Source organism: Rhinolophus ferrumequinum, chromosome 17 (assembly GCF_004115265.2).
Source record: "Rhinolophus ferrumequinum isolate MPI-CBG mRhiFer1 chromosome 17, mRhiFer1_v1.p, whole genome shotgun sequence".
NCBI classification, from domain to species: domain Eukaryota; kingdom Metazoa; phylum Chordata; class Mammalia; order Chiroptera; family Rhinolophidae; genus Rhinolophus; species Rhinolophus ferrumequinum.
In genome coordinates this window covers 56,898,983-56,925,193 of record NC_046300.1, presented here as the reverse complement: position 1 = coordinate 56,925,193, position 26,211 = coordinate 56,898,983, and the positions used below count along the sequence as shown (strand labels likewise).

The 26,211-nt window shown below is 39.1% G+C and overlaps 1 protein-coding gene across 1 annotated transcript in view; it reads left to right on the top strand.

The window, feature by feature from the left end:
• CADPS (calcium dependent secretion activator) overlaps positions 1-26,211 on the top strand; it is a 461,279-nt gene that overhangs the window by 93,705 nt on the left and 341,363 nt on the right. Inside the window, 1 exon segment of the mRNA XM_033131706.1 lies at positions 24,784-24,897. Within this exon segment, the coding sequence (XP_032987597.1) occupies positions 24,784-24,897 (114 nt within the window).

The window sequence follows — 26,211 nt, the reverse complement described above, 5'->3', positions numbered from 1 at the left end:
GTCAACTAGAATAGTAGCTCCAAAAGGACAAGGTTTTCTGCTTTTTACACCACCACTGTATTCTCAGTACTTAGAACAGTGCTTAACACGTAGTGATGCTCAATTAATAATTGAATGAATTAATAAATGAATGAATTTGGGCTCCAGAACTGTGAACACTAAGAGCTGATGTTAAACTTTAGAGACATTGTATTAGTCTGCCCTATGTAAAAATTAGCAAGAAAGGAAAATGGTTTTTTTACTCTCGTTCTTTTCTTTCCGGCCTTTGGATATCCTTTCCTTTCTCCAGAGCTTTTCAACTAGACCCAGAATGATGCTTCTCTTCCATACCCACACCAAAAGTCCAGATCTTTCAATAGAGCAGATGTCAGCTTAGCATTTGTAGAATCAGGGTGAGGAATTGTTGGATCATTAGGGTATGAGTAGCTATAAATTGATATTTAGGTTTTTTTAAAGCTTCTTAGAACTAAAAAATCTTGATTATATTGTGAAGGTTCTAGAAACCAAAAGGAAATAGTTTCAGTGAAGTGGAGTATGTAAAGCCTGCTATGGTCTCTTATTATTGATTTTTAAAATCAAGAGGGAATCTCCCAAAAAGTAGTCTCTGAGATGCAAAGACTTGGAAACTCTGGCTTCTGCATTACCCTCCCATCTTGTGGTCTGCTTGGCTTTTGGTGCTAGCTGCCAAAGGGTACCTCACAGGTCACTCCACTGCCATCTGCTCCCCACACAAACGCAGCATGTCCTGGCTCCCTGGAGTAGCTTTCTCTGAACTCCAGTCCTCTGTGTTCTCCTAGCAGAATTTACCTTGCTCTTTCCAGAAGCCTTATTCCACATTTCTCCCCTTTCTGTTTCTGCTCCAGGATTCTCAGGTGCCCGTGCTTGATGTCAAATGTGTCATTATCCCTTCATGCTGGTACGTCAGAGGCCCAGGAGGCTGACCCAGCATATCCGCTCTTCTCTGGGTTTCCACTCCAAACTTCAAGGTTGCTTATTCTTTGAAAAGAGCAGGTTTGTGTAGGAATGGCTTCTGTACTTCTAAATGGGCGTGTGTCAATGGGGTGCATGTCCTGACATGCCCTCAATTTCCTCCTGCCCACAGTGTCACTGCTCTTGTGTTTGGCAGCAGCCATCTCAGCGAAAGGGCTGATGGCTTTGTCTTCTGTGAGCCCTCAGAGCAATCAACACTCCTGAGAGAGACCGGAGTCTGTCCTGGGACAAGCTTCCTGGTTATGAGTTGTGTGAATACAGCATGTATGTCCTCTCACCCCCAGGAAAACATATCTCCTGCAAACAAGGTTGCTGGTCTTCAATAGGTCTCATTCACATCAGCGGCCATTCATGTGTCATGGAGCAGACTGGACCCTACTGAGCATCAACAGACTTTTTCTTTTTATGAATGTAGAAACTAAGTCCTGGGGGGAGAGAGAGAGAGAGAGAGAGAGAGAGAGAAAGGAATCAGGACTAACACTTACTTGGTAGCGCTTAACTGCCAAGTCCTATGAGAAGTCTTTATATGTTATCAAAGTATATTTTTTCAGAAAGTTAAAAACATGACTCACATATAAACACATAATGAGCATTTATCAAAGATTTATTTAACTTATTATTGAAAGTACCAGAACGATGGAAAAGCTAGTTCAAAGAGCATTAGAGATGAGAGATTTATATAGTCAGCCAGCAAAGGAATCCTAAAATAAGTTTGACAAGTTATATTCAGAATTGGATAGTGTCCTACAGGTCAACCATGCTGTAACTTTCGGGGTTATCTTTTCTCTACCAGGCAGAAATCATTTGCAATCAATATTCTATAAGTTAACCTCAAGCTTCACAGATTCTGAGGCCTAGTCATTAGACACAAGTAAATCAAACAAACTTACAGTTCTTCTGGGAATGAGGTGACCTCTGGGTACATTTGTTAGACAATGCTCTGTATGACACCATCCTCTTTTAGCTTTATTTCCTAGTTTTAGATATTTTTTCCCAATAAATTACTTAATTTAATCTCCAAGAACCCAAGATGGAAATATTCGTATCCCCATTTTAAGACAAACAAACTGAGAGGAGTTAGGTAAAATGTCCAAAGTCATATAGCTCAAAGGTGGTAGAGCAAGGGAGAGTACACAACCATTCCATTCCCCACCTAGGGCTTCTTAAAAAACTATGTCCAGTTGCATTTTATGATATCCATTCATCTAGCAGCTATTGAATAAGCAATTTCCATGTGTCGTTTTGTTAGTGCAGAAGATTGCGTAGAACAGGAAACTGAGTGGAACAGACTCAATCCAGTCCTATGGGCAGATTATAGTAGGGACGATGCCTATTCAATAAATAAGCACAAGGGTGGTCAGGATTGCAAATTTAAGCAGCCATAGGAGTATAGAGACTTCTCTGGGCGTTCAGAGACAGCTTCCGGGAAGAGGTGACATTGTACTGGAGTTTAGTACTAAACTCGCGGTGGGAGATGAGGTTAAGCAGTGTTGATATGTGCTACAGTTCTGTACTGAGACAGAGCTTACACCTGCATGAGGATTTCCCCGTTGCCTGATTCAAATAAAACTTCTAGATTTAAAGAAGTGAGATGAATTTTCTTGGAGTTTGAACTTCAGTTCTTCTCGGTCATAAATTATATATGGATAAAAGATGAAGGGGATGAAGAAGAAGGGAGAAATTGGGAAAACATAGGAGAGAAGGGTAATGAAAGAGGAGGCAAATTTCCAGCTGTGTGCTCGAACTAGTTATCAGCCCAAATGTTGCAATTTTGGGAATTGTATGAGAAAATGTCCCTTGGGTAGCTTGAGATCCATCATCTTGGAAATATTTACATCATGGAAACCAGCAAATAGGACAAACCCTCTCCACCCCAACCCCTTCCCCAAGGTCTCGTTGTTAGACTTTTATCATCACTGCAGCTTTCCCAGGAGGAAACTCAAAGCCATGGGTTTATTTAACATTTTCAGAGAAAATAATTAACTGCTCCTTATCTCCACTGATTATACATTTCTATGATTGGAAAATACCTCTGTAGACTAAAGTGCCATAAACTCTGTGTGCAAGGGGCCCTGGTCAGCAAATACTCCATTCTCAGTTCAGTTTCTCAACAAGAAACCGCATCAAAGGGAAACCTAATTCCTTATTTTGAAGTTGCAAATAATGGAAACTCTGTCCTCATGTTGCCCTAAATCAGCTTTCCTGTACCTTCCATCTAGTCCTAATTTAGTCTTCTGAAATTGCATACAAAAATCTAGTTTGTATTTCACAAACTAGGACATTGGGGAATATTCAATCCATGCTGAAGAGAATAGGAAAATATCTTTAGTTCTTTATAAAAATACACCACAGTTCAATTAATTCAGTAAGCTTTTTGGCAGTGGCACTCAACTTTGATGTGCATCAGAAATGCTCGTGAAGGTTCTAAAGTTGTATGTACCTGGGTCTCCACCCCTAGACATTCTGAGTCTGTGGTGGGGCCAAAGGCATTGGTATTTTTTTATAAGCTTCCTGGGTAATGCTGATATAAATGATTAATCCCTAAATGTATTGAGTCTCTCGGTTACTACTAGGACCTGGGTTTCAGTGATTTAAAAAAAAAAAACAAACATAAAAAACAAGGTTCTTCTCCTCAGGAGCAGTGTAGTAGGAAGGACAGACATAGAGTTCGTGCTTTACATTAATATTATAATAAACGCCAGGAGTCAGGCTATGGAGTTCAGAGAAAAGGCATCTAGCTCACGGGCTGGAAGGAGCCATTAGAGAGAGGTGGCGTTAAACAGCAATTTAGCCAAATGAAGAAAGTGAAGGGAAAAGACAGAAGGAAAGGCCTTTACATGACTTTAACAGCCAAAAAAGAACAAGGCATAGTGGAATTGTGAAGACATGCTGAAAAATGGAATTTGAATTATTGTTAAAAAACCATAGGGGTGTTATTCTAGACACAGAGTAAGAGCATATTGTTTCCCGATGGTAGACAAATATTACAAAGGGTAATAAAGGAACTTTCCTCAAGGAGATTTCAGTAATATTTCATGCATTCTACCCACATGCTGCCCAATGTGTGAAGTAAACACTGCTTGTCCATTGATAGGACAAATGACATCACTCATGAAGGCGGTTTACCCTCTGGGCTGCTTCCTAAAGAAACCAAAACTCTGTCAGATGGAGCAAGATTAACTCACCGATGCCTTTAAAATATCAGTAACACGGACTCTCAGGGAAAGGAATTGAGCCAATGACAAATATCACTTCAATAAGCCAGAACTCATTCTTGAGTACAGAAAGGTCCCTGAAACCTCTGTACCACCCAGCTGGTTTATATCGCCATAAGGTGTTGGAAGATGGAACTCAAAAACACTGATGACTTTTTACTCTCTCCTGCTTTTGAATTTCAGGACAAGCTTGAATGGAAGGCTTTTCTGTTCTCCCCTGTACAGGTTTAGGTCTGCATTATGTGTGTTACTATACTTAGATCACTTTATATGTGTGCGCGTGCGTGTGTGTGGTGTGGTGTGTTTGGTGTGTTTAATTAATGTACTTTATTTTTTAGAGCAGTTTTAGGGCTATGGAAAAATTAAGCGGAAAGTACAGAGAGTCCCACATACTCAGTATTTCCTCCCCCAACGGTTTCCCATATTATTACCATCTTGCGTTAGTGTGGTACATTTGTTACAATTGATGAACCAATATTAGTACATTATTATTAACTAAAGTTCATCATGTACAGTAGGGCTTATTCTGTGTTTTTAGTATTTCCCAGTTTCAGAGCACCTTCCAACTTTCTCCCATTTCTTCTCTCTGCCATTGTGGATCATGAATGGAGATTGTTAGAACTACTTAAGGTCTCCACTTCCCTCCAAATACACCAGCAGCTGAAGAGTGACTGCTGAGCAATTCTGCCTTCTCTCACTGTTCATGACTGACAGGATCAGGTTCTTATCTAAATCAATTTCAGTGAAGCTGAAGTCACAGTTTGTGAGGTGTTACATTAAAATCTTCTGTAACCTGCATATAGACCACATTTAGATTTTTTGACTTTTTCTCTGGAAATAATTGCAACTGGTAAATTCACTATTAAACCTCATAAGCCTCAGGATGGTGTTTAGTGATTTCATTAGTGTTGCTGTGCTGGTCTTTTTAATCTGGGCTTCAGCCAAATGGAACTATCTGCCATTTCCATTTCCAATGTCCCTACTGAGAGCTGCCTCTAACCCACGCCCCCTTGTTTTAAATCAATAGGATCTAAATAGACAAAAGAAATTCTTACTGTGTCCCCCAAATAGGGCCACATTTTCTCTTCTCTCTTTGTTTATTCATTTTGTACCCCCATCCTTGAATGCCCTTCTCGTCCTTTCTCCCAGTAGTCCTCTCTCTTCCATCTCATGCAGCTATTCCGATCTCTGCCAGTTGAGATTCTAGGTACTACTATAGACCCTTCTCTCTTCAGATGTCACAGCTCGCATGAAGTGTTCTCCTGATTCTCCGCTGAACCCCAGAACTCGTTACGGTTCCCTTAACCAGCTTTCTCTCAAAGTATGTCACTCTCTGGCATAAAACACCTCTGTGGTTTCCCATCCTGCTTTGAATGAAATCGCGACTCCTCACTCTGGCACGTAAGGCCCTGCACCATACTCTGCTCCCTGCCTCCTCTCCTAGAGCACACAAAACCTCTCTCTTCCTGGTTAACTACCTTGCAGCATAAATAGCTGACCAAGTTTGTTGATTCGCTAGGTCAATGCTTCTCAAAGTGTGATCCTCAAACCCTGAGAGTAATTTTCCTAACAATACTAACACATTATTTGCTTCCCCCCACAACACTGTGCAAAAGTAAGAGTGGGTAAAACTGCTGGTGTGTCAGCACAAACCAGGGCAGTGGTACCAGCCTGCCCTACTCACTGTATTCCTCAGAGCCACACACTCGCTGCCTAAACTACCGAGTTCGTGGCATGGTCTTCTTTACGAAGCAGTGGGAATTAATAAAGCTGTGTTTCCCCGAAAATAAGACCTAGCCGGACAATCAGCTCTAATGTGTCTTTTGGAGCAAAAATTAATGTAAGACCTGGTCTTATTTTACTATAATACAAGACTGGGTATAATGTAATATAATGTAATTAATACAATATAAATATAATATAATACCAGGTCTTATATTAATTTTTGCTCCAAAAGACACATTAGAGCTGATTGTCCTGCTATGTCTTATTTTCCAGGAAACACGGTGTTATTATATTTTGACCGGGAGGACACACTCTTTTAATATTTTAAATAATGAAATGGTAACTAAACATCAGGCACTTAAGCTGCATAACAAAGGGCTGTGGTTGTCTTACGGGAAGGGCCTTATGTTGCCAACTGAACCTGTCTTTTTTTTTTTTTTAAGTTTTTTTTTTTTCTTTCCTTTACTGATTTACGCCAAGAGTTAAATTGCTCATAGCCATCACTTCAGTTCACATTATGATTATCGATCTGAGCAAGGCCACTTTCTTACTTTACATAATTATTTCTTACATTTTATTCCCATATTCCAATAGCATCCCCATATAATATCCATTGTGAAGTGTTCAATAAATGTTTTTGTTTGAATATGTTCTTCCAAAATGTGTATGGATGTTTTGTGAACATGCAATCCATATCTCTATCAAAATATAAAACATTTCTATCACGTTGGAAAGTTAAATTACGTCCATTTTGAATCAATACCACACCCCCCCAATCAATAACTCTTCTGATCTCCATCACTCACCTGTTTTAGAACTTCATATAAATGGAATCATGTATTATAAAGTTTTTTTACTACTGGTTTCCGTCAGTCAGTATAATGTCTGCATCACGTCATTCATGTGTGTGGTGAGTATAGCAGTAGTTCCTCCTTTTAAATGTTATTATGGGGAAATCACTTAACATGAGGTCTACCCTCTTAACATATTTTTAAATGTACAATGCAGTATCATTGACGATAGGTACAGTTTTGTTTCTATCGCTCTAGAGCTAATTCATATTTCTTAACTGAAATTTTATATCCGAGGATTAGTTACCCCCATGTCTCCGACTTCCCAACCCCTAGTAACCACCATTTAATTATTAGATTCTACAAACTTGACAATTGTAGATAACACATATAAGTGGAATCATGCAGTAGTTGTCTTTCTGTGACTATGTTATTTCACTAAGCATAATGTCCTCAAGTTTCATCAATGTTGTCACATATTAAACACATATTAAGCCTTCCTTTTTGAGGCTAAATAGTACACACATACACACACACATATATATTTATCGCATATATTTTTAAATATGCCTTTATTTTTCAATTACAGTTAACATGCAATGTTATACGAGTTTCAGGGGTACAACACAATGATTAGATATTTATATAACTTACAAAGTGATCACCACAATAAATCCAGTTCCCATCTGGCACCATACATAGTTATTATAATACTACTGACTGTATTACTCATGCTATCCTCTACGAGTGCGTATATCCCCATGCCTGCTTTGTAATTACCAGTTTGTATCTCTTAATGCCCTTCCCTATCACCTATTCCCCCAAGGCCCTGAATCTGGCAACAATCAAAATGCTCTCTGTATCGATGAGCTTGTTTCTGTTTTGATTGCTTATTTATCCTGTTCTCTAGATTCCACATATAAGTGAAGTCATATGTCATTTGTCTTTGTCTGACTTACTCCACTCATCCTCTAAGTCCATCCATGTTGTTGCAGATGGCAAGATTTCATTCTTTTTAAAATTGAGTAATATTGCATTTTATATATGTACCTCATCTTCTCTTGTCCATTTATCCATTGATAGACACCCACGTTGCCTCCATGTCTTGGCTATCGTAAGCAATGCTGCAATGAACATATAGATGCACATATCCCTTCAAAATAGTGTTTTGGGTTTCTTCTGATAAATACCCAGAAGTGGAATTACTTACTGGGTCCTTCTTTGTCTCTTGTTATAGACTTTTTTAAAAAGTCTATTCTGTCTGGTATAAGTATTGCTACCCCAACTTTTCATTTTCATTTCCATTTTCCATCTCTTTACTTTCAGTGTCTGTGTGTCTTTCAATCTGAAGTGAGTCTCTTGTAGGCAGTATATGTAAGATTCTTGTTTTCTTATCCATTCAGCTACCTTATCTTTCGATTGGAACATTCAGTTCATCTACATTTAGAGTAATTGTTGATAGATGCTTAGTTATTGGCATTTTATTATTCATATTTTGATCTTTATGTTTTCTTGTTTTTCTTCTTTAAAAAATCCCTCTAATATTTCTTATAATATTGGTTTGGTGCTGATGAACTCCTTTAGATTTTTCTTGTTTGGGAAGCTCTTTACCTTTCCTTCAATTCTAAATAATAGCTTTGCTGGTAGAGTAGTCTTGGTGTAGGTCCTTGCTTTTCATCACTTTGAATATTTTTCATGCCAATCCCTTTAGGCCTGCAAAGCTTGTGTTGAGAAATCAGCTGACAGTCTTGTGGGAGCTCCCTTATAGGTAACTGATTATTTTTCTCTTGCTGCTTTTAAGATTCTCTCTTTGTCTTTAACCTCTGGCATTTTAATTATGGTGTGTCTTGGTGCGAGCCTCTGTGGGTTCACTTGTCTGGGACTCTACACTTCTTAGACTTGTATTTCTATTTCCTTCACCAGGTTAGGGAAGTTTTCTGTCATCATTTTTTTAAATAGGTTTTCAATTCCTTGCTCTCTCTCTGCTTCTTCAGGCATCCCAATGATGCAAATGTTGATATGCATGATATGCCCAGAGGCCCCTTAAACTATCCTCATTTTTTGGATTATTTTTTCTTTTTGCTGTTTTGATTGGGTGTTTTCTGCTACCTTAACTTCTAAATCACTGATTTGATCCTCTGCTTCATCTAATCTACCTCTAATTACCTCTAATGTATTCTTTATTTCAGTTATTGTATTCTTTATTTCTGACTGGTTCTTTTTATGTTTTCTATCTCCATTTTTATGTTTCCTATATCTTCACTGAAGTTCTCCCTGAGATCATTGAGCATACTTAGAACCAGTATTTGGAATTCTGCACCTTGTAAATTGCTTGTCTCCATTTTGTTTAGTCCTTTTTCTAGAGCTTTGTAATGTTCTTTTATTTAGGACATTTTTCTTTGTCTCCCCATTTTGGCTGCCTCCCTGTGTTTGTTTCTATGTATTAGGTAGGGCTGCTATGTCTCCTGGTCTTAGTAGTGTGGCCTTATGTAGTAGGTGTCCTGTGGAGCTTAGTGGCACAGTCTTTCTGGTCACCTAAGCCACGCACTTCAGGTGTGTCCCTTGTGTATGCCCTTTTCTTGTAGTTGAGCCTTGGTTCCTGTGTGCACTTCAATGGGAGGGACTGACCCTCCAGCTGATTGGCTCTGAGGATGGGCATGACTATAGTGGAGAAACCGTTGTGCAGTATCTAACCCTACAGAGCAGGATTCACATTAGTAGGGCTCTCTGGTGCCTGCCCAGTCTGCCTTTTGGGTGTATCTTTTTGTGGAGGTGGTTGGATGGTCCTCTGGTGTGATCTGAAGCTGAACACCAGATATGTTGGCTCTGGGGCCTCTTGGGAGGGGCTTTGTTGCAGGCCAAGGTCAGCCACTGCCTGTGCCCTGCTCATGGCCACCTAGCATAAGCCACAAAGCAATCCACAGATGGCAGCCTCCTGTGCTGTGCTTGGAGGTACCTCAGAGAGGCCATGCTGCAAATTAAGACAGACTGCTGTTAGCCAGGTTTGGGGCTGACCAGCACAAAGTATGGGGCACACCAAGGCCAGATGGTGCTTGTTTGGGTTTTATGAAATCTTGAGAGAGTTTAGGACATTTCACAGCATGAGCCAAGACAAGTTGCTTATATGGAAAAGTCACTGGAAGTGGCTTGTGGGTCCACAATTTGGATGAGGTAGGGTCTGGAATAATCACGAGGGTGGGATGAACGATGTTAGCCAGGTTGATGGAGATTCAAATATGGTAGCAGCCTGCCTTTGAAGGCTGGGAGGGAGGGAGGGCTCAATAAAGAGATAAGGGATTTTACCAGCACTTCTGTCTGGTAGACTGCTCCTCTTGCCCTCACCTAGAAGCCAAACAATTCAGTTCCTCCCCTTATGTTCCTGGTAACTTTGAGCTGCTGCCCCAGAGCTGGAGCTCATAGAGAGTGAGTCCGTCCATGAGTTAGTCCATGTGCAGGCCCGTTAAGAGGAATGCCTGTGACTCCAGCCCCCCTCCATCTCATCCAGTCACAATCTCCCCTGGTTGTCACAGCCAGAAATTTGGGGACTTCTCTTCCTGTCCCTGGAACCTGGCCTGGGAGACTGGTGTGGGGCTGGGATCCCCTTACTCATTCAGGGGGACCTCCACTTCTGAAACATCCCTCCTGATTTTTAATTGCCACATGTGGGTGTGAGACCAGCATGTTCCACATCTCTGCCTGTCTTATTAGTCTCAAGGTGGCTTCTTCTGTATGTTCTTAGTTGTAGCGCTTCAGTTCTGCTAGACTTCAGGTGATTCTCAATGATAGTTTTTCTGTAATTTAGTTATAATTTTGATGTGGTTGTGAAAGGAGGCAAGCACAGTGTTTACCTTCTCCACCATCTTGACCAGAAATGTGTTCTTTTTTTTTTTTTAATGTAACATCAATTTTACTTGAAAAAACAACTGATAAACAAAGACTATTTAAACTTAGATATTTAGAAGATATTTTCCAGAAAAATGAATGGAGGAAGACTGTTACCTCAAGAAAAGAACTTGTAGTATATTTTGCCAGTGATAAAATTTGCGCTTTGAATTCACAACTGTAAACCAGACAGTTTCCCAACACCTATAGACTTTTTTTGTGATACCAGTGGTGACATTAAGTAATATGATTTTTTTATATATTATGTAATAAAATGTTTCAATATTTGAAATATTTACATAATTCAATGCACTGATATTTTCCATATGACCAATGTATGATTTTTTTAATGGGTAAAAGATTCTTTCAAAGAAATAAGATAGACCAATGAATTTTAATGTAATAGAGTACAAAACGTTCATTGATATGGTTTACAGTTTTACATTACAACTAACCTTTAAGAAAATACCACTGGTTGAAGTTTGGTTTAGTATCATTTAAGACTATCTATATCAGCCTGAAAAGGCTATGAAAATATTCCTCCCTTTTCCAACAATATATCTGTGGAAGGACAGATTTTCTTTACATACTTCAACCAAAATAGTATATTACAAGAGATTGAATGTGGAAACAGGTATGAGAAAATACCTATATTTTACTAATCTGTAAAGGAGATTTGCAATACTATAAATACGATGCCAGTCATTTCACTAATTTTTGTTTGGAAAATGTAGTTATTTTCATAAAAGTGTATTATTTAGGTTAACATGTAATAAACTTATTGTTATTTTCAATGAATTAATAAATATTTTAAAGTCCCCATTATAGCACATATCGCTATATCTAACATAATTCGCATAAAACAAAAGCTCTTGGGATTCTTCAATAAATTTTAAGAATGTAAAGAGACCGGAAACTCAAATGTTTGAGAAACAGGGCAATTAGGACAACTTTTAATGATGTGTACAGGTCTAACAATCCATATTGGACTACCTATCAGAAGAATCTAGGCAAATTCTGCCTGAGTGCCTCCAAACTAGAATAATATATTCTTATTTTTAAAAACTATATTTCATTTAGGGGTAGGACGTGTGATCCAATTCTTAAGCTGCTTTGCTGTATGTGTGTGTGTGTGTGTGTGTCTGTGTAGAGTATCTACTCCCCCTAATCTTTTTCTTTTGCCTCTATCCTCTTCTTCCTCTCTTTCTATCTTCAATCAAACTTCTAGCCTGACTCATCCTCTAAATTCATTTTTCCTATTTTTTTTCTCTTCTACTAAATAATTGTTTACTGAGAGAATTCCAGCTTAATCAGGTTTAAATTTTGTTTCCAAGGTCACTTCCCTTTAGATCATAGAACCGTTCGCTCTTTCTCTCCTGTCCAAATAGGTTTTTAGGAATAACATGGCTAATTCATCTTTTTATTATTTAACAATTTAAAAATTCAGAGTTGTTTTCATTAAAGTAGTAATTAACTTGAAGATATTCAGCTGCTGCTACTCTAATTTTTTTTAAATGAGGAAGAACTTTTATAGCCGATTGAAACTTTTTTTCTAAAGAAGCACTTCCTAAACTGTGGTAGATATATGCAGTATGAGAGTTCCTATCTATTTTAAGTATAGCTAGTCTATAAAGCCTATGATTTCACAGATATTACTTAGAATGAGTTTCAGTTTTTAAAACCTGAAGTGACATGAAATATATTCAAGGCAAAATATAAAGTAAACAGTAGTACAGTGGTATATGCAAAGGGCGTACTCATGAACGTAGTACTTGAATGGTTGAATTTGGGGAAACCGTGTTCCAAAGAGAAGTCCATCATAACACCTCACACCTTCAATACTTTTCCCCCTTTAACTTTGATTTCACAATGATTCAGTCCTACTTTTCCATAATGAAGTCTTTCAAATTGATTTTCTTTTGCTCAAGCCAAATGAATAAAACTCACTCAAAACACCTTTTTTTAAAATTGTTATGTAAATGCATATAATATAGAAGTTTAAAAGAAGTTTATGTAATTAAGTAAATATTTGGTTAGAATGGTACAATTTCTAAATTTCCTAGAAGCACAAATTCACTTAGGGTGGAATATATTTTAATCTGGTTGTAGAAAGAGGATATTTTATTTATCAATAAAATTAATGGACCAATGTAAATTTTCGATAACCTTCAAGCAAAGAAAATTAAATGAGCATTGCTCTCATCTCTCTAGACTAACTTATGGCTTTTAAAGAACTCATTGACTGGACATGTTTGCCAGATTTCTATGATGAAGAAGAGTTAAAAAAACTATTTTCCCCAAATAGTGATTTCTTTTTTAAAAAGAATAGGCATAACTCATATTATTTGGTTGTAATATATAGTGTTGACCTTCATTTCTATGTATAATTGGAACATCTCCTTATACTTCAAAACAATTTTTCTAATACCTATTGCCTGTGCTTAGGATTCCACCATTTTAGATTCATTCCCTTAGGGTAAGAATTGCTTCCCTCCTCTCCTACAACACAGTTATGGCTGTGATAGGAGGCATATTAACCAATAAGCACCTTGGTAAGTATGCTTTCTTTTATGCCTAGAGAAAGTCACATGTATCCATTAGGCAAGTATTTGGCTGCAATTAAGAGAAAACACACAATGACTTGAACAAATAGTGATTCATTTTTTTCTCATATAATCAGAAGGCCAGAGATGTGTATTTACAAACATTTGTTCAGTTCCTCAAAAGTATAAGGACCTATTATCAAAAAGACAAGTAATAACAAGTGATGGAGAGGTTGCAGAAAAAAAGGAACCTTAATACACTGCTACTAGAAATGTAAAATGGTACAGCCACTATACAAAACAGCATAGAGGTTCCTCAAAAATTAGGAATAGAATTACTTTATGACCCAGCAATCCCTCTTCTGGGTATCTACCAAAAAAATCCAAAAACATTTATCCATAAAGATATATGTTCCCCTATGTTCATTGCAGCATTATTCATAGTGTCCAAGACATGGAAACAACCAAAGAGTCCTTTGATAGATGATTGGATAAAGAAAGTACCATGCACACACACACACACACACACACACACACAGACACACACACACACACACACACAGTGGAATATTACTCGGCCATAAGAAAAGATGAAATACTGCCATTTGTAACAACATGGATGGGTCATGAGATTATCATGCTAAGCGAAATAAGTCAGACAAGAAAAGTTGAGAACCATACGATTTCACTCATATGTGTAATATAAAACTGAAAGCAACAACCAAATAAGACAAGCAAACTGTCAGTAACAAGCAAAAACTCATAGATGCAGACAACAGTTTAGTGGTTACCAGTTTAGTGGTTACCAGAGGGTAAGGAGATCATATAAATGGAACTGACTCTGGATAGTGAGCACACAATACAATGTATATTAGATGATATATACAATGCAATATATGATATGTTATAGAAGTTTACACTTGAAACCTATATAATTTTATTAGTCAATGTCACCCCAACAAATTTAATAATATGTTATATTATTCTTTAAATAGGTTTTCAATTCCTTGCTCATATAAATATATCTCAACATCTCTATGATGCTCTTGGCTTTTCTTCATGGTCACACAATAGACCCTAAATGTATAGACAATACATTTGTATTCTCAGAGAAGAATGGGGCAGCAGAAATGTAAAGGGTTATTCCACCAGATATGTTCCATTTTATGGAGATTTCAAAAGTTTTTCCAGAAGACACTCAATAGCTTTCTTCCTCTTTCACATGGCTACCCATGGATACACAGGAGATGGGAAAGAATAGCCTGACTTCTCAGCCTCTAAAATGAGAGGACAAAAGAAGGGACAAAGAATACCACATAAGTGTCACTTCACAAAAGACTAAATAAACAAGAAAGAAGGAGCATTGAAAGAAGATAAATAATGACAGTGAAAAGTAAAAACTTAATCATAACAATAATCTTCTTACTTTTGTTTTTACTGATTCAATCCTTACTGTATTCCATATGTTATGCTATGTACCTTACATAAATTATCTCATCTACTCACAAAAACGCTGTAAGACAGATAAGATGATCTCCTATTTACAGAGAAGAAAACTGAAGTAACTATTGGACCAAAGACTTGTATTAAAGCCAGGATTTGACCTGAGCTTGCTCTGACTTCCGCATTGCCTCTCCCGAGACCAGCACTTAGGACGTGCAGTTCTCTCTTCACTGTAGATCCCATTTCATGCTGTTCCAGAATGTTGCAGTAAATCACGAACTGCCTGAAATGCAGTGGGAATTTCAGGCCTTAATGAGGTGGATTGAACCAAGAAAGCTCGAATAGTTCTAGCAAACGCAGCTGCAGCACTTTCTTCTACAATAATTACCTTTCATTGTTTCAGTTTTTGTGCTCTTGGAACTCATTACTTCAATTCTGAATTCAGATCTGAGGCACAAGTGGTTTCTATACATATTGAAGGCTTTCAGATGGACTTCTATTTTAGGAGGGTTCTGTTTGTAAGCAGCTCATGGAAGCCCGTTTGTCTATTTAGAGTTGTGCTGTCAGCTATTCTGGGCCAATTATTTCCACGTGTTCACGTAAGGTCACCTTCACGGTTCAGTCCTATCTAGGTCAGTTATCTTTTACCCATGATAATTCTGTCCCACAGATTGGTTCTCAGACTGGTTATTTATGTGAGCTCCTCATGGAGATTTCCATTCCCTCATACAATCACCAAAAAAGGTTGCTAAGGGCTCAAAAATGAATATGTGATCTCTGACTACCTTGTAAGAAAACAGAGAACTTTATTGTGCCTTGGTATTTTATATCTCCAGAACCTAACATTGTGCCTGCTATATATTAAACACTCAATAAGTTTATGTATTCACTCAACAAATATTTGGTTATAGCCCATTATGTGCTAGACACGAGAAGCACAGCAGTAAACAAGATAGATGTGGTTCTTGCACATGTGAAATATGGGGAGATCGATAATGAAAAGTAAGCACAATTTTAAAATAAAAAAGGCCCAAATGTCCATGAACAGGAGAACGCATAAACTGTGGTAGAGTCGTACAATGGAGTACCTCTCAGCTATGAGGGTGAACAAGCTATTGCTACCCCCAACCACATGGCAGAATCTCACAATGCATGATTGCACAGCCATCCAGTTCAAACAGAGGCAGATGTAACCTATGATGATAGAAGTCCAGGTCCTGGTCACCTTTGGGGAGGAGTAATTACTTTAGGGACACGCAGGACATTCTGGGGTCCAGGTAATGTTCTTTATTTTGATGAAGAGTTGGTTCCATGAGAATGTTCACTTTGTGAAAATTTCTTACACTCTGTGCGGATCACGTATTTTTCTATGTGCCTGTTGTGATTCAATTAAGTACTTGATCTTAGAGAAGATACGTGCTGACTATGATAATGAGCATGAAGGTAATGCAGAGGGTCCAGGGCAATGAGAGGGATTAGTTTGAGGCTCTGCTGTAGACAGGATGGTGAGGGAAGACCTTCCTAGGAGATGCTGGGTAGGCTGAGCCACAAGGGTGAGAAGATGGCAGCCATGGGGCGAGGCAGGGGGACGGGCATTCCAGGAAGCGTGAACGGCAAGAGCAAGGACTCTTAGGCAAGTGAGGGTGGGGCCATTTGAGAAGTAGAAAAGAAGCCAGCATGGCGGGAGCAGAGTACGTGGAGAGCAGAGCGGGACAAGACATAGCCAGGAGGCGACAGCGGCCCCACCATGCGGGGCCTTGAGACCATTTAGTTTATGGTCTGCCCCTTATTATTTGACTCTTCTTTTATGCCAGGCAGTGTGCTAAGATCCTTAGGTACCTCATCCTCTTCCTTTTCATCTTTTCAGAAAGTAGGTTTTGTAATGCCAGTTTTATACATGAAGAACCAAGGCTTAGAAATAGTAACTTGCCATGGTCGCCCAGCTTGAAATGAGTGGGACCACCAGGATTTGAACCCACATCCCTTTGAACACAAACCTGCGTTCCCAACTCCTGACTCCTGACCATGCCTCAGAGTATCAGTGCCTACAAAAATAACTGCTTCACAGAGTGATCCATTGTGGGGACAGAGCCCGGAGTGCAGTGTTCAGGCTCTCGGCCTCACGTGGAAAGGTGCTGGCTCGGGTAGTAGATGGCCATCAGCTGTGACTAGTTGGCCATCAGCTGTAACCAGTTAGCCATTAGACACTGATATAACTGCCTTGGCTAAGCTAGCAAGCATGGATTGCAGCTAGCAAGTGCGGGTAGCAAGTGGATTGCGGATTTTGTGGCTCCTACTTCCTGTGTTTCCAACCAGCCGCCAGCGAGAATATAGTGGTATGACTCCCCTATCTATGGCTCCGTGGGTGTTCCATTTTTGGCCTCACCATATCCTGCGTTCTTGTGTGGGGCGCAGGAGCTGTGTTCCTGCATGAAAGTCATTTTCCCAGTGAGACACAGCTAGAGAGGTGACTAAATAAACACTATGCTTATTTAATTAGTGGTGAGGAAAGTATTGAACGTGGACTGGCAGGTGTCAAAACCCAGACATAAACATAGCTCTGCCACTAGAATCTGTGTCCCTAACTCCCCACTGAGAGCTTCAGGGAAATGGAGATTCCTGATATGTGTTCTCTGAACTTGACTGAATTTAATATTCTTGAAGTCCTTCTCTTTTTTGACAGTTCTATATATTGTGCAATCTCTTTCCTCTGAAACCCTAAAATATTCTTTTGTGCATTTTTTTCCGCATGCTTCTTCCTCTCCTCTAGACTTCAAGGTCCCTGAGGACAATTCTTATTTCTTTTGATTCCCCAGTGGCTAGCCCCGGCAGGCTGGCAGGTGAGATCAGAGGTTGAGTGTGCTTCGATGATCCTTCGACACTCAGGGCCTGGGCAGGGCCATGCAGGTTGTAGGTACTCTGTAAATATTTCTTGACTAAATGATCACTGGGAGTATTTAACAGAAAGTTATAGTGATAATCGGTTTGGCATGGGTCAACAATCAATCTTCATCATTCAGAGGGTGTGTACCTAATTGTATTTCAATTACTTAAGTATTTAAGGCAAGCAAGGTTTATTGGTCTCCCTGCTCTGGCTGCCCCATCACGCCACTCCATCCAACACCCCAAGTTACGCAGAATTGGTGACCCAGTGTGGGGACAGAGTCCCAGAGAGCAGTTTCCAGGCTCTCGACCTCACGTGGAAAGGTGTTGGCTCTGGTAGTAGATGGCCATCAGCTGTAACCAGTTAGCCATGGCCACTGATATAACTGCCATGGCTGGGTTGGCAAGGGGGTTGGTTTGTTGCCGGAGAAGCGGACGGCTGATTGTGGATCATGTGGCTCCTGCTTCCTATGTCTCCAACCCAGCCGCCAGCCAGAATATAGTGGTATGACTCCCCTACCTATGGCTCCGTGGGTGTTCCTTTTTGGCCTCACCATATCCTACATTCTTGTGCGGGGAGCGGGAGCTGAGACCCTGCATGACACCCAGTCTGAGCAAGAAATTTGTGAGACACCTTAGTTGGTACTATACAGTAAAGATTTGTGACTGAAGCCAGTTAAGGCTGGCCTGCTGAAAAGAAATTCATGTCATGGTGTCACTTTTATGAGCAAATCAACTGTTTATATGGTTTCAAGTGCATATAACTTTCTGTACAACTGCGCTGATACCAATGTCCCTGAGTCCGAACAGGAAGGTTTAAGTGGCTTAGAAGTGAGTTCATTCCATGCTGCAGGCCTGTGCTAACAGTGTGGCCATTTAGCCACATGCACCGTGGTTATTCTGTATGGAGAGGTACCATACATATAACATATACCAAATTTCAAAGACATAGCATAGAAATAAAATGTAAACTATCTCAATAATTTATTTAATGATTACATGTTGAAATGATAATTTTTGGGACATATTGGGTTCAATAAAATATATTACAATTCATGTGACCTGTTTCTTTTTACTTTTTTGAATATGACTACTAGAAAATGTAAAATTACGCATGCGGCTAGCATTGGACAGTGGTACTCTACTCGTAGAATGTAACAAATATGAATCTGATAAAAAACCGAACTCCTTTATATCTGCCCCCTACTTCACTCTTCCCCACTTCTCCCAAACTTACAAAAATTAGATAAAGCACCCCACTTCTTGTCTATGTTTATTCTCAAAGCTGTTTTGTTTTCTGAATTGAGTCAAAATTCAAGCTACTCTTCAGTCTCATAGCTTTAAGGTTTATTTTGTGTTAGAAAGACTTGTATTGGCTTTAACGATTAAAGCATTTTCAATTTATATAGGAATTTATCATTTTAAAAGAGAACCAATACTATATCATTGAATAGCTGTAACTACCCTAAGGTAGCAAGAAGTGAGAATTGTCACCATTTTCCAAGTGAAAAATTATCTGTTTTCCAAATGACAAAACTGAGGATTATATTTATTTAAACCAGACCCTATGCCAGAAAGGCTTTCAACTCTCTGGCCAATTCAGAGAATATAAGTGTCTTTTCCAATGGTCGATGAAATGGGGACTGGAATTATCTTCTTACTCTTTCTACCAAAACAGCAGTTCTCAGACACAGTATTGCATTATCAATTATGAAGTGTAACTTTTTATAAATAATAGTTAAAAGAGCAAAGTTTTAGGTGACTTTATATAAATTAGAACTGATTACAGGATAGTTGAAAATAATTTATCTTTTGTACATTTCATTCCTTTATTCATTTAACAAGCACGTATTGAGTGCCTGTTGTGTGTAAAGTACTAAGTTGGCCCCGGGGGAAACATCAGTGAACAAAACAGCAAGAAAAGACAGATCATCTAACAGATTCAATCCTAATTAACAAGCAGTTACAATAAATGGTGTGTTGTGGAAAGACATCGCTGGAAGACCTAGGCTAGGGGTGGGGAAGGGCTTCATTAGCTGGGACTGTGCATGCCGAGACTGAAGGATTGTGGGATACGGCCAGATGGGGTGGAGGAGGGAGAACGCATGGGACTCTTTTAGGAAGGCTTTCCTCAGAGGGAAAGAAAGGTGGGATTGATAAGGCAGGGAATTATACAGAACCTACTGTCCAGATTATCTGCGCACATCCTGAAACTGTATCCTGTACCTAAACAGCATCTGTCATATGGTCATAGATGCAACAGCCGCAGTAGTTTGAAAACTTCTGTATATTACCTTGCTGCACTTACCTTCTTTTTTTCCCCCGCTATATTGAAATATTATTGACATGTAACATATGTAAGTTTAAGGTGTACAATGTAACGATTTGACACCTGCATGTGCCATGAAATGATTTCTGCAGTAAGGTTAATTACCATCTCCCTCCCTCACATAATTACCATTTAGTAGTATCAGCTATAATCACTGTGCTGTACATTAGGTCCCTAGAGCTTGTTCATCTTATTACTGGATGTTTATACCCTCTGACCAATAGCTCCTCATTTCTCCCACCCTGCAGCCCCTGGTAAACACCATTCTACTCTCTTCTTTGAGTTCAGCTTTTTCTAATAGATTCTACATGTAACTGATATACTGTATTTGTCTTTCTCTGTCTGACTTCTTTAACTTAGTATAATGCCTTCAAGTTTCATCTAAGTTATGGAAATGGCAGGATTTCCTTCTTTCTCATGGCGGGATAATATTTAATTGTGTGTGTGTGTGTGTGTGTGTGTGTGTGCGCGCGTGTGTATCTCACATCTTCTTTATTCATCTGTTGATGGGCACTTAGGTTGTTTCCATATCTTGACTATTGTGAGTAATGCTGCGGTGAACATAGGGTGCCAGTATCTCTTTGAGATCCTGTTTTCATTTCCTTTGCACATATACCCAGAAGTGGGTTTGCCAGATCATATGAGTTCTCTTTTTAATTTTTGTGGCACCTCCCTATTGTTTTCCATAGTGGCTGCACAAATTTACTTTCCAACCAACAGTGTACGAGGGTTCCCTTTTCTCCACATTCTTGACAGCACATTTTATTTCTTGTCTTTTGACAGTAGCCATTCTAATAGGTGTGAGGTGATATCTCCTTGTGGTTTGAATTTGCATTTCCCAGATGATTAATGATGTTGAACACGTTTTCATGTATCTGTTAGCCATTTGTATGCCTTCTTTGGAAAAATATCTATTTAGACCCCCCCCCCATTTTTAAATTGGAATTTGTTTTTTTGTTATATAGTTGTATGAGTTCCTTATATATTTTGGATATTAACTCCTTACCAGATACATAGTTGGCAAATATTTTCTCTCATATCATAAGGTGACTTTTCATTTTGTTAATGGTTTCTCTTACTATGTAGAAGCTTTGTTTTTGAAGTTGAACATGCAAAGGTTTTGCATTTTTTAATTTATTTTTAATTGTAGTTGATATATATTAGTTTCAGGTGTACAACATAGTGATTCAACATTTTATACCTTAGAAAGTGGTCACCACAATAACTCTAGTAACCATCTATCACCATATATAGTTATTATGATATTATTGACTCTGTTCCCTATGCTGTACATTACTTCCTGATGACTTATTTCATAACTGGAAGTTTGTATTTCTTAATCCCTTTCCCCTTTTCTACCCACCCCCCCGTCCCACTATGTCTCTCCTCTCTGGCAACCATCAGTTTGTTCTCTGTAGCTACGAGTTTGTTTTGTTTAGTTTTGTTTGTTCATTGGTTTCGTTTTGGTTTTTTTTTTAGATTCTACATATTAGTGAAATCATAAAGTATTTGTCTTTCCTCTGTCCAACTTATTTCATTTAACATAATACTTTCTAGGTCCATACATGTTATCACTTTTTAATTGCATTCCTTTCTTTTCATTTTTTGTGTATTATATATTTTTGGTTATGGTTACCATGAAGTTTATATATATTCATCTATATCTGTATCGGTCTATTTTAAAGGCATTTAAGTTCAATCATATTCTAAAAGCCCTACATTTCTTCTACCCCCTCCACTCTTTATGTTTTTGATATCATGTTTTATATCTTTTTGTTTTGTGTATCCTCTGATTATTTATTGTACTTTAGTTAATTTTGCTACTATTGTATTTTAACCTTCGTATTAGCTTTTTAAGTGGTTGATTCACTGTGATTATTGTATATTTGCCTTTATCAGTAAGATGTTTTAGCTTTCCTGTATTTTCTTCTTTCTGGTTATGGCCTTTTCTGTGTAAAGAAGACACTTCAATATTTCCTGTAAGGCCAGTTTAGTGGTTGGAAACTCCTTTGCCTTTTTACTCATCTGGGAAACTTTGTATCTCTCCTTCAATTCTGAATGATAACTTTGCCAGATATAGTATTTAGAATACTATACTATTCTAAAGTCCTTTCTTTGAGCACTTTAAATATCTCCTGCCACACTCCCTTCTGGCTTGTAAAGTTGATTCTGAGAAATCAGCTGATAGCCTTATGGGGTTTCCTTTATATGTGACTTGATGTTTCGTTCTTTCTGCCTTCAAGATTGTCTCTTTATCCTTCACTTTTGCCATTTTACTGAAAATATGCCTTGGTGTGAGTCTCTCTGTGTTCATCTTGTTTGAAACTCTGTGATTTTTGGACCTGTTTTCTTCCCCAGATTAGGAAAGTTTTTGGATGTTATTTCTTCAAATATTCTTCCTTCTCCTTTCTATCTCTCTTCTCCATCCTGAATCCCTATAATGAGATATATTACAATATCCTCATTTTTTAAAATTCTTTTTTCATTGTGCTGCTCTGATAGGGTGATTTCTACTATTCTGTTGTCCAGGTCGCTAATTCATTCTTCTGTATTAGCTAATCTGCTGTTGATTCCTTTTAATGTATTCTTCATTTCAGTTATTGTGTTCTTCATCTCTAATTCTTTGGTATATTTTCTATGTCTCTGTTGAAGTGCTGTGTCAAGTTTGCTGAGCATCCTTATGACCATTTCTTTGAATTCTTTATCAGGCAAATTACTTATCTCCCTTGTGTTAGGGTTTTTAATCTAGAGTTTTTTTCTTGTTCTTTCATTTGGGGCAATTTTGTTTGACTCTCTGTTTATTCCTAAGAGTTGTCTAGAATAGCTATCTCTTCTAGTCTTGAAAGAATGATCTCTGTGTAGGTTGGGTGTTGAATAGTTTTGTCAGGCTGGCTACAGTCAGGGAAGGTAGGGAAGGTGCAGGTGGTGCCTGATGTGTCACCTGAACTGAAGGAGTGGGTTCCAGGTGGGGCAGCCTGGTGTGTGTGTGTGTTTCCTTGCCCTTTTAATATGAGTGGGGCTGCTTAATATAGACAAGGCTTTGAGGTGTGCTCTTAGCTTGCCCTGTTGCTTTAAATGTCTGTGATCAGAGCAGGGTCTGGATGGAGCTATTTTAAGTCTCAGTGCACCACCAGCTCCACGACCTCTCCAGGTGAGACAGACCAGCTTCCATGCATAACCTCACTTTACCAGTCTGCTCTCTCTTCTGGGACTGCAGTTCCTGACACACTCAGCCATACCCCTTTCACTCCGCAAAGGCAGCCCTGCATTCATGCCTTGTTGTTTTAATTGTCCACAATCAGAGAAGGGTCTGGGTGGGCTTCTCCGTGTGCATGCTGCTCGATGCCCTACTAACTCCGCCCTTTCTCCAGGAGGGGCAGCCTTGCTTGCCACACAGCAGTACCTTTCTCACTCCATGGGGAGTAGCCCTGTGTGTGTGCACTGCAGTTTTGCTAGCTCTACACTCCCATGTGAGCATATAGTAGGACCCCATACTTTCTCTGGACAGGGTAGCCCCACGGGCAGCTACTGCAACCATTTTGTTAGCTCTGCACTCTCTTCAGGCCAGGGAAACCCTTGTGTGCACATCCCAGTTGGTGTATAAAGCAACACCCTGCTTGATCTGCTGGATCAATCACCAGGTGGTTGCACACTATGGCACTGTCTTGTTTCTGCTGGATCCAGTTCAGGAGGAGTGACTGGCAATGAACTACAGCACCCTGCAAGTTGGCTAGAGAACCTAGATGGAGCTCCTGCCTGCTCTCCAAGCTCAGGGGAAATGTAAGCAATGGCACTCACCAGGTCCTCTGCTCCTGGGTTGTTCCCTAGACTCCTGGAGAGCTCTCATGTTTCCTTGACCTTCTCTATGCAGTCCCTCCCTCTTGCTTGTTGTGCAGAAGCTGTTCAATTGGCTCACAGTTGTCTCTCAGCAGGAAATGCTCTAAATATGTGTACATTCCGTGTGTTATTGGGAGGGGATGACCTCAGTGTCCACCTACACTGTCGTCTTGGACTCACCTCCCATGTTGGTGCTTTTTAGTTTGATGTAGTCCCACTTGTTTATTTTTGCTTTTGTTCTTTGTGATTTTGTTGTCAGAAAACCATTGCCAAGACAATGTCAAGGAGCTTTCCCCCCATTTTCTTCTAATAGTTTTACAGGTTGGGATCTTACATTTAAGTCTTCAATCTATTTTGAGTTAATTTTTGTAATTGTGTAAGCTAGGGAGCCAGTTTTATTCTTCTGCATGTGCATATCCAATTTTTCCAACATCATTTATTGAAGAGACTACCTTTTCCCCCTTGAGTGTTCTTGGATCCTTTGTCAAATATTAGTTGACCGTGTATGCATGGGTTTCTTCTCTCTGGGCTCTCAATTCTCTTCCATTGGTCTATGTGTCTGTTTTGATTACGATAACTTTGTAAAGCAGGATGTTTCAGACCACCTGAGGGGCCTGTGACATGGTGTATTTAACAAACATTTCTAAAAGCAAATTGACAAACAAACAAACAAAAAAACCCTGACGTGCAGCATTTGCCAATTTCCATGGTGCAACTGCTTCTACTTTGTCTGATACCTAACTGTCTAGATATCTAGATGTCACTGAATATGGAGTTGGGAAGAGACGTGGGGTAGTACCCCATTACGTATCATCTCCACAATACAAATATAATAGATGTAAATAGCCCCCAAAGCACAGATAATAATAGTGAATCGTAAAATAATCGAAAAGCAATTAATTTCTAGTAGGTATTAACTTTGTAACATAATTTATTTAACTGTGGTTTATGCATATTTTTAATAGTGGCTGTGTCTAAATTAACAACTGCATCACAAAATTACTGCCCATTTAACCACCAGTTCTCACATGCCTATACAGGCTGCTCCAGCACACCACTGGGTACGGTGTCTTCAATGAAAAAGAACCATGATCCTGATCTAGAACAAGTCCTCACTGTCCCCTGTCTCCTTCTGTTTCTTACAGATCAGCAAACAGCAACTGCAGACAGTCAAGGACCGGTTTCAGGCTTTCCTCAATGGGGAAACCCAGATCGTGGCTGACGAAGCCTTCATGAACGCCGTCCAGAGTTACTATGAGGTAAGACTCCGTAGGCAGAAGAAGGCCAAGACTGCTCCGGCCTGAAGCCCAGCATCTCGGAACGACTGGGCCATGGGAACAGCAGCTTTGGCCTGTACACGACCATTGTTCCTGAGGCAAAATGGGTGGGGAGTGGTTGCAATTTAAAGGAATAATATAATTTTGTCTGGGGGGCAAAGTGTAAATAAAAGCTACTGCTTACCAACTCATTTTTGTACGAGGCAGTGTACTGAGTGCTTTACATACGATTTCTTGTTTAATCTTTACAGCAGTCTTAAGAGTTAAGTCTTGATATTTTCCCCATTTTACTGATGAAGAGATTGAGGCTCAGAGAGTTTAGAGCAATTACTCAAGGCCATACAGCTGTTAAAATGCCACAGCTAAGACTTGGAGTCTGGGGAATTTTCCCACTACTTACACCTTTTCTAACTGATCTAAATACCTCCTAAGGATGATGCCTTCGGTAGTTTTCTTGTTCTTTCTATTCCAATGGTGCTGTGAGTTCTTTTCTGCAAGTTAGAACACCGTCCAAAATATGGTACTATTCTCAGGAGAAAACCTGTGAGTGAGGGAATATATCCTGAGTATATCACAAGTAAATTTTCACCCTGACTTCAGAGGTTTATTTATTAGTAAAGTGAATTTGGAATACCACTAGTATTTTTAAATGTTATAACTATTTTGATGTGATGTGCACGTTGACTATCCCTGGTCCACCACTAATGAAGTGACACGCCATACCTTCCTACTGGCACTGCTTAACTGACATGCGTATTTTCAGAAATGATGATCTGATCATTGAAAGACATGTTACTTTATATTAATCTATTTTCATGTGAATGTGAACGAAACAAAACAAAAACAATCATGCTCCCACCTCTACTCCAGTCCTCAACAGATTCTTTAACAATGTTCATTGAGTGATTTGGTAAAACTGTCCTTCCCATTTGCAAAACATTTGACTCCTTTCATGGAGGGAGTGGAGCAAGATTACAATTAAATCTTGTGAAAATGAAGATATTATTGATTAGTTTGCTAATTAGTTTGCTAATTAGCGTTTCATAGCCAACAGCCTTTGTCTCTATGATGTTTGCTGGATCCATCCGCAGACTCGTCTTACGCGTCATTTCCTCAGTAACATTTGTATTCGGATCTATTTTGGAAGTTGGGTCCGTTTTCACACTTGTCAAATTTAAGCTTTTTTTCCCCCTTTTACAAGCAGTATTAATTATTGCCAATAAATGTCAAACTTCGTGCTTTATCTGATGTGATGCAATATTTCAGTCAAATTTAATGGAGAGTGGAAATGAGATT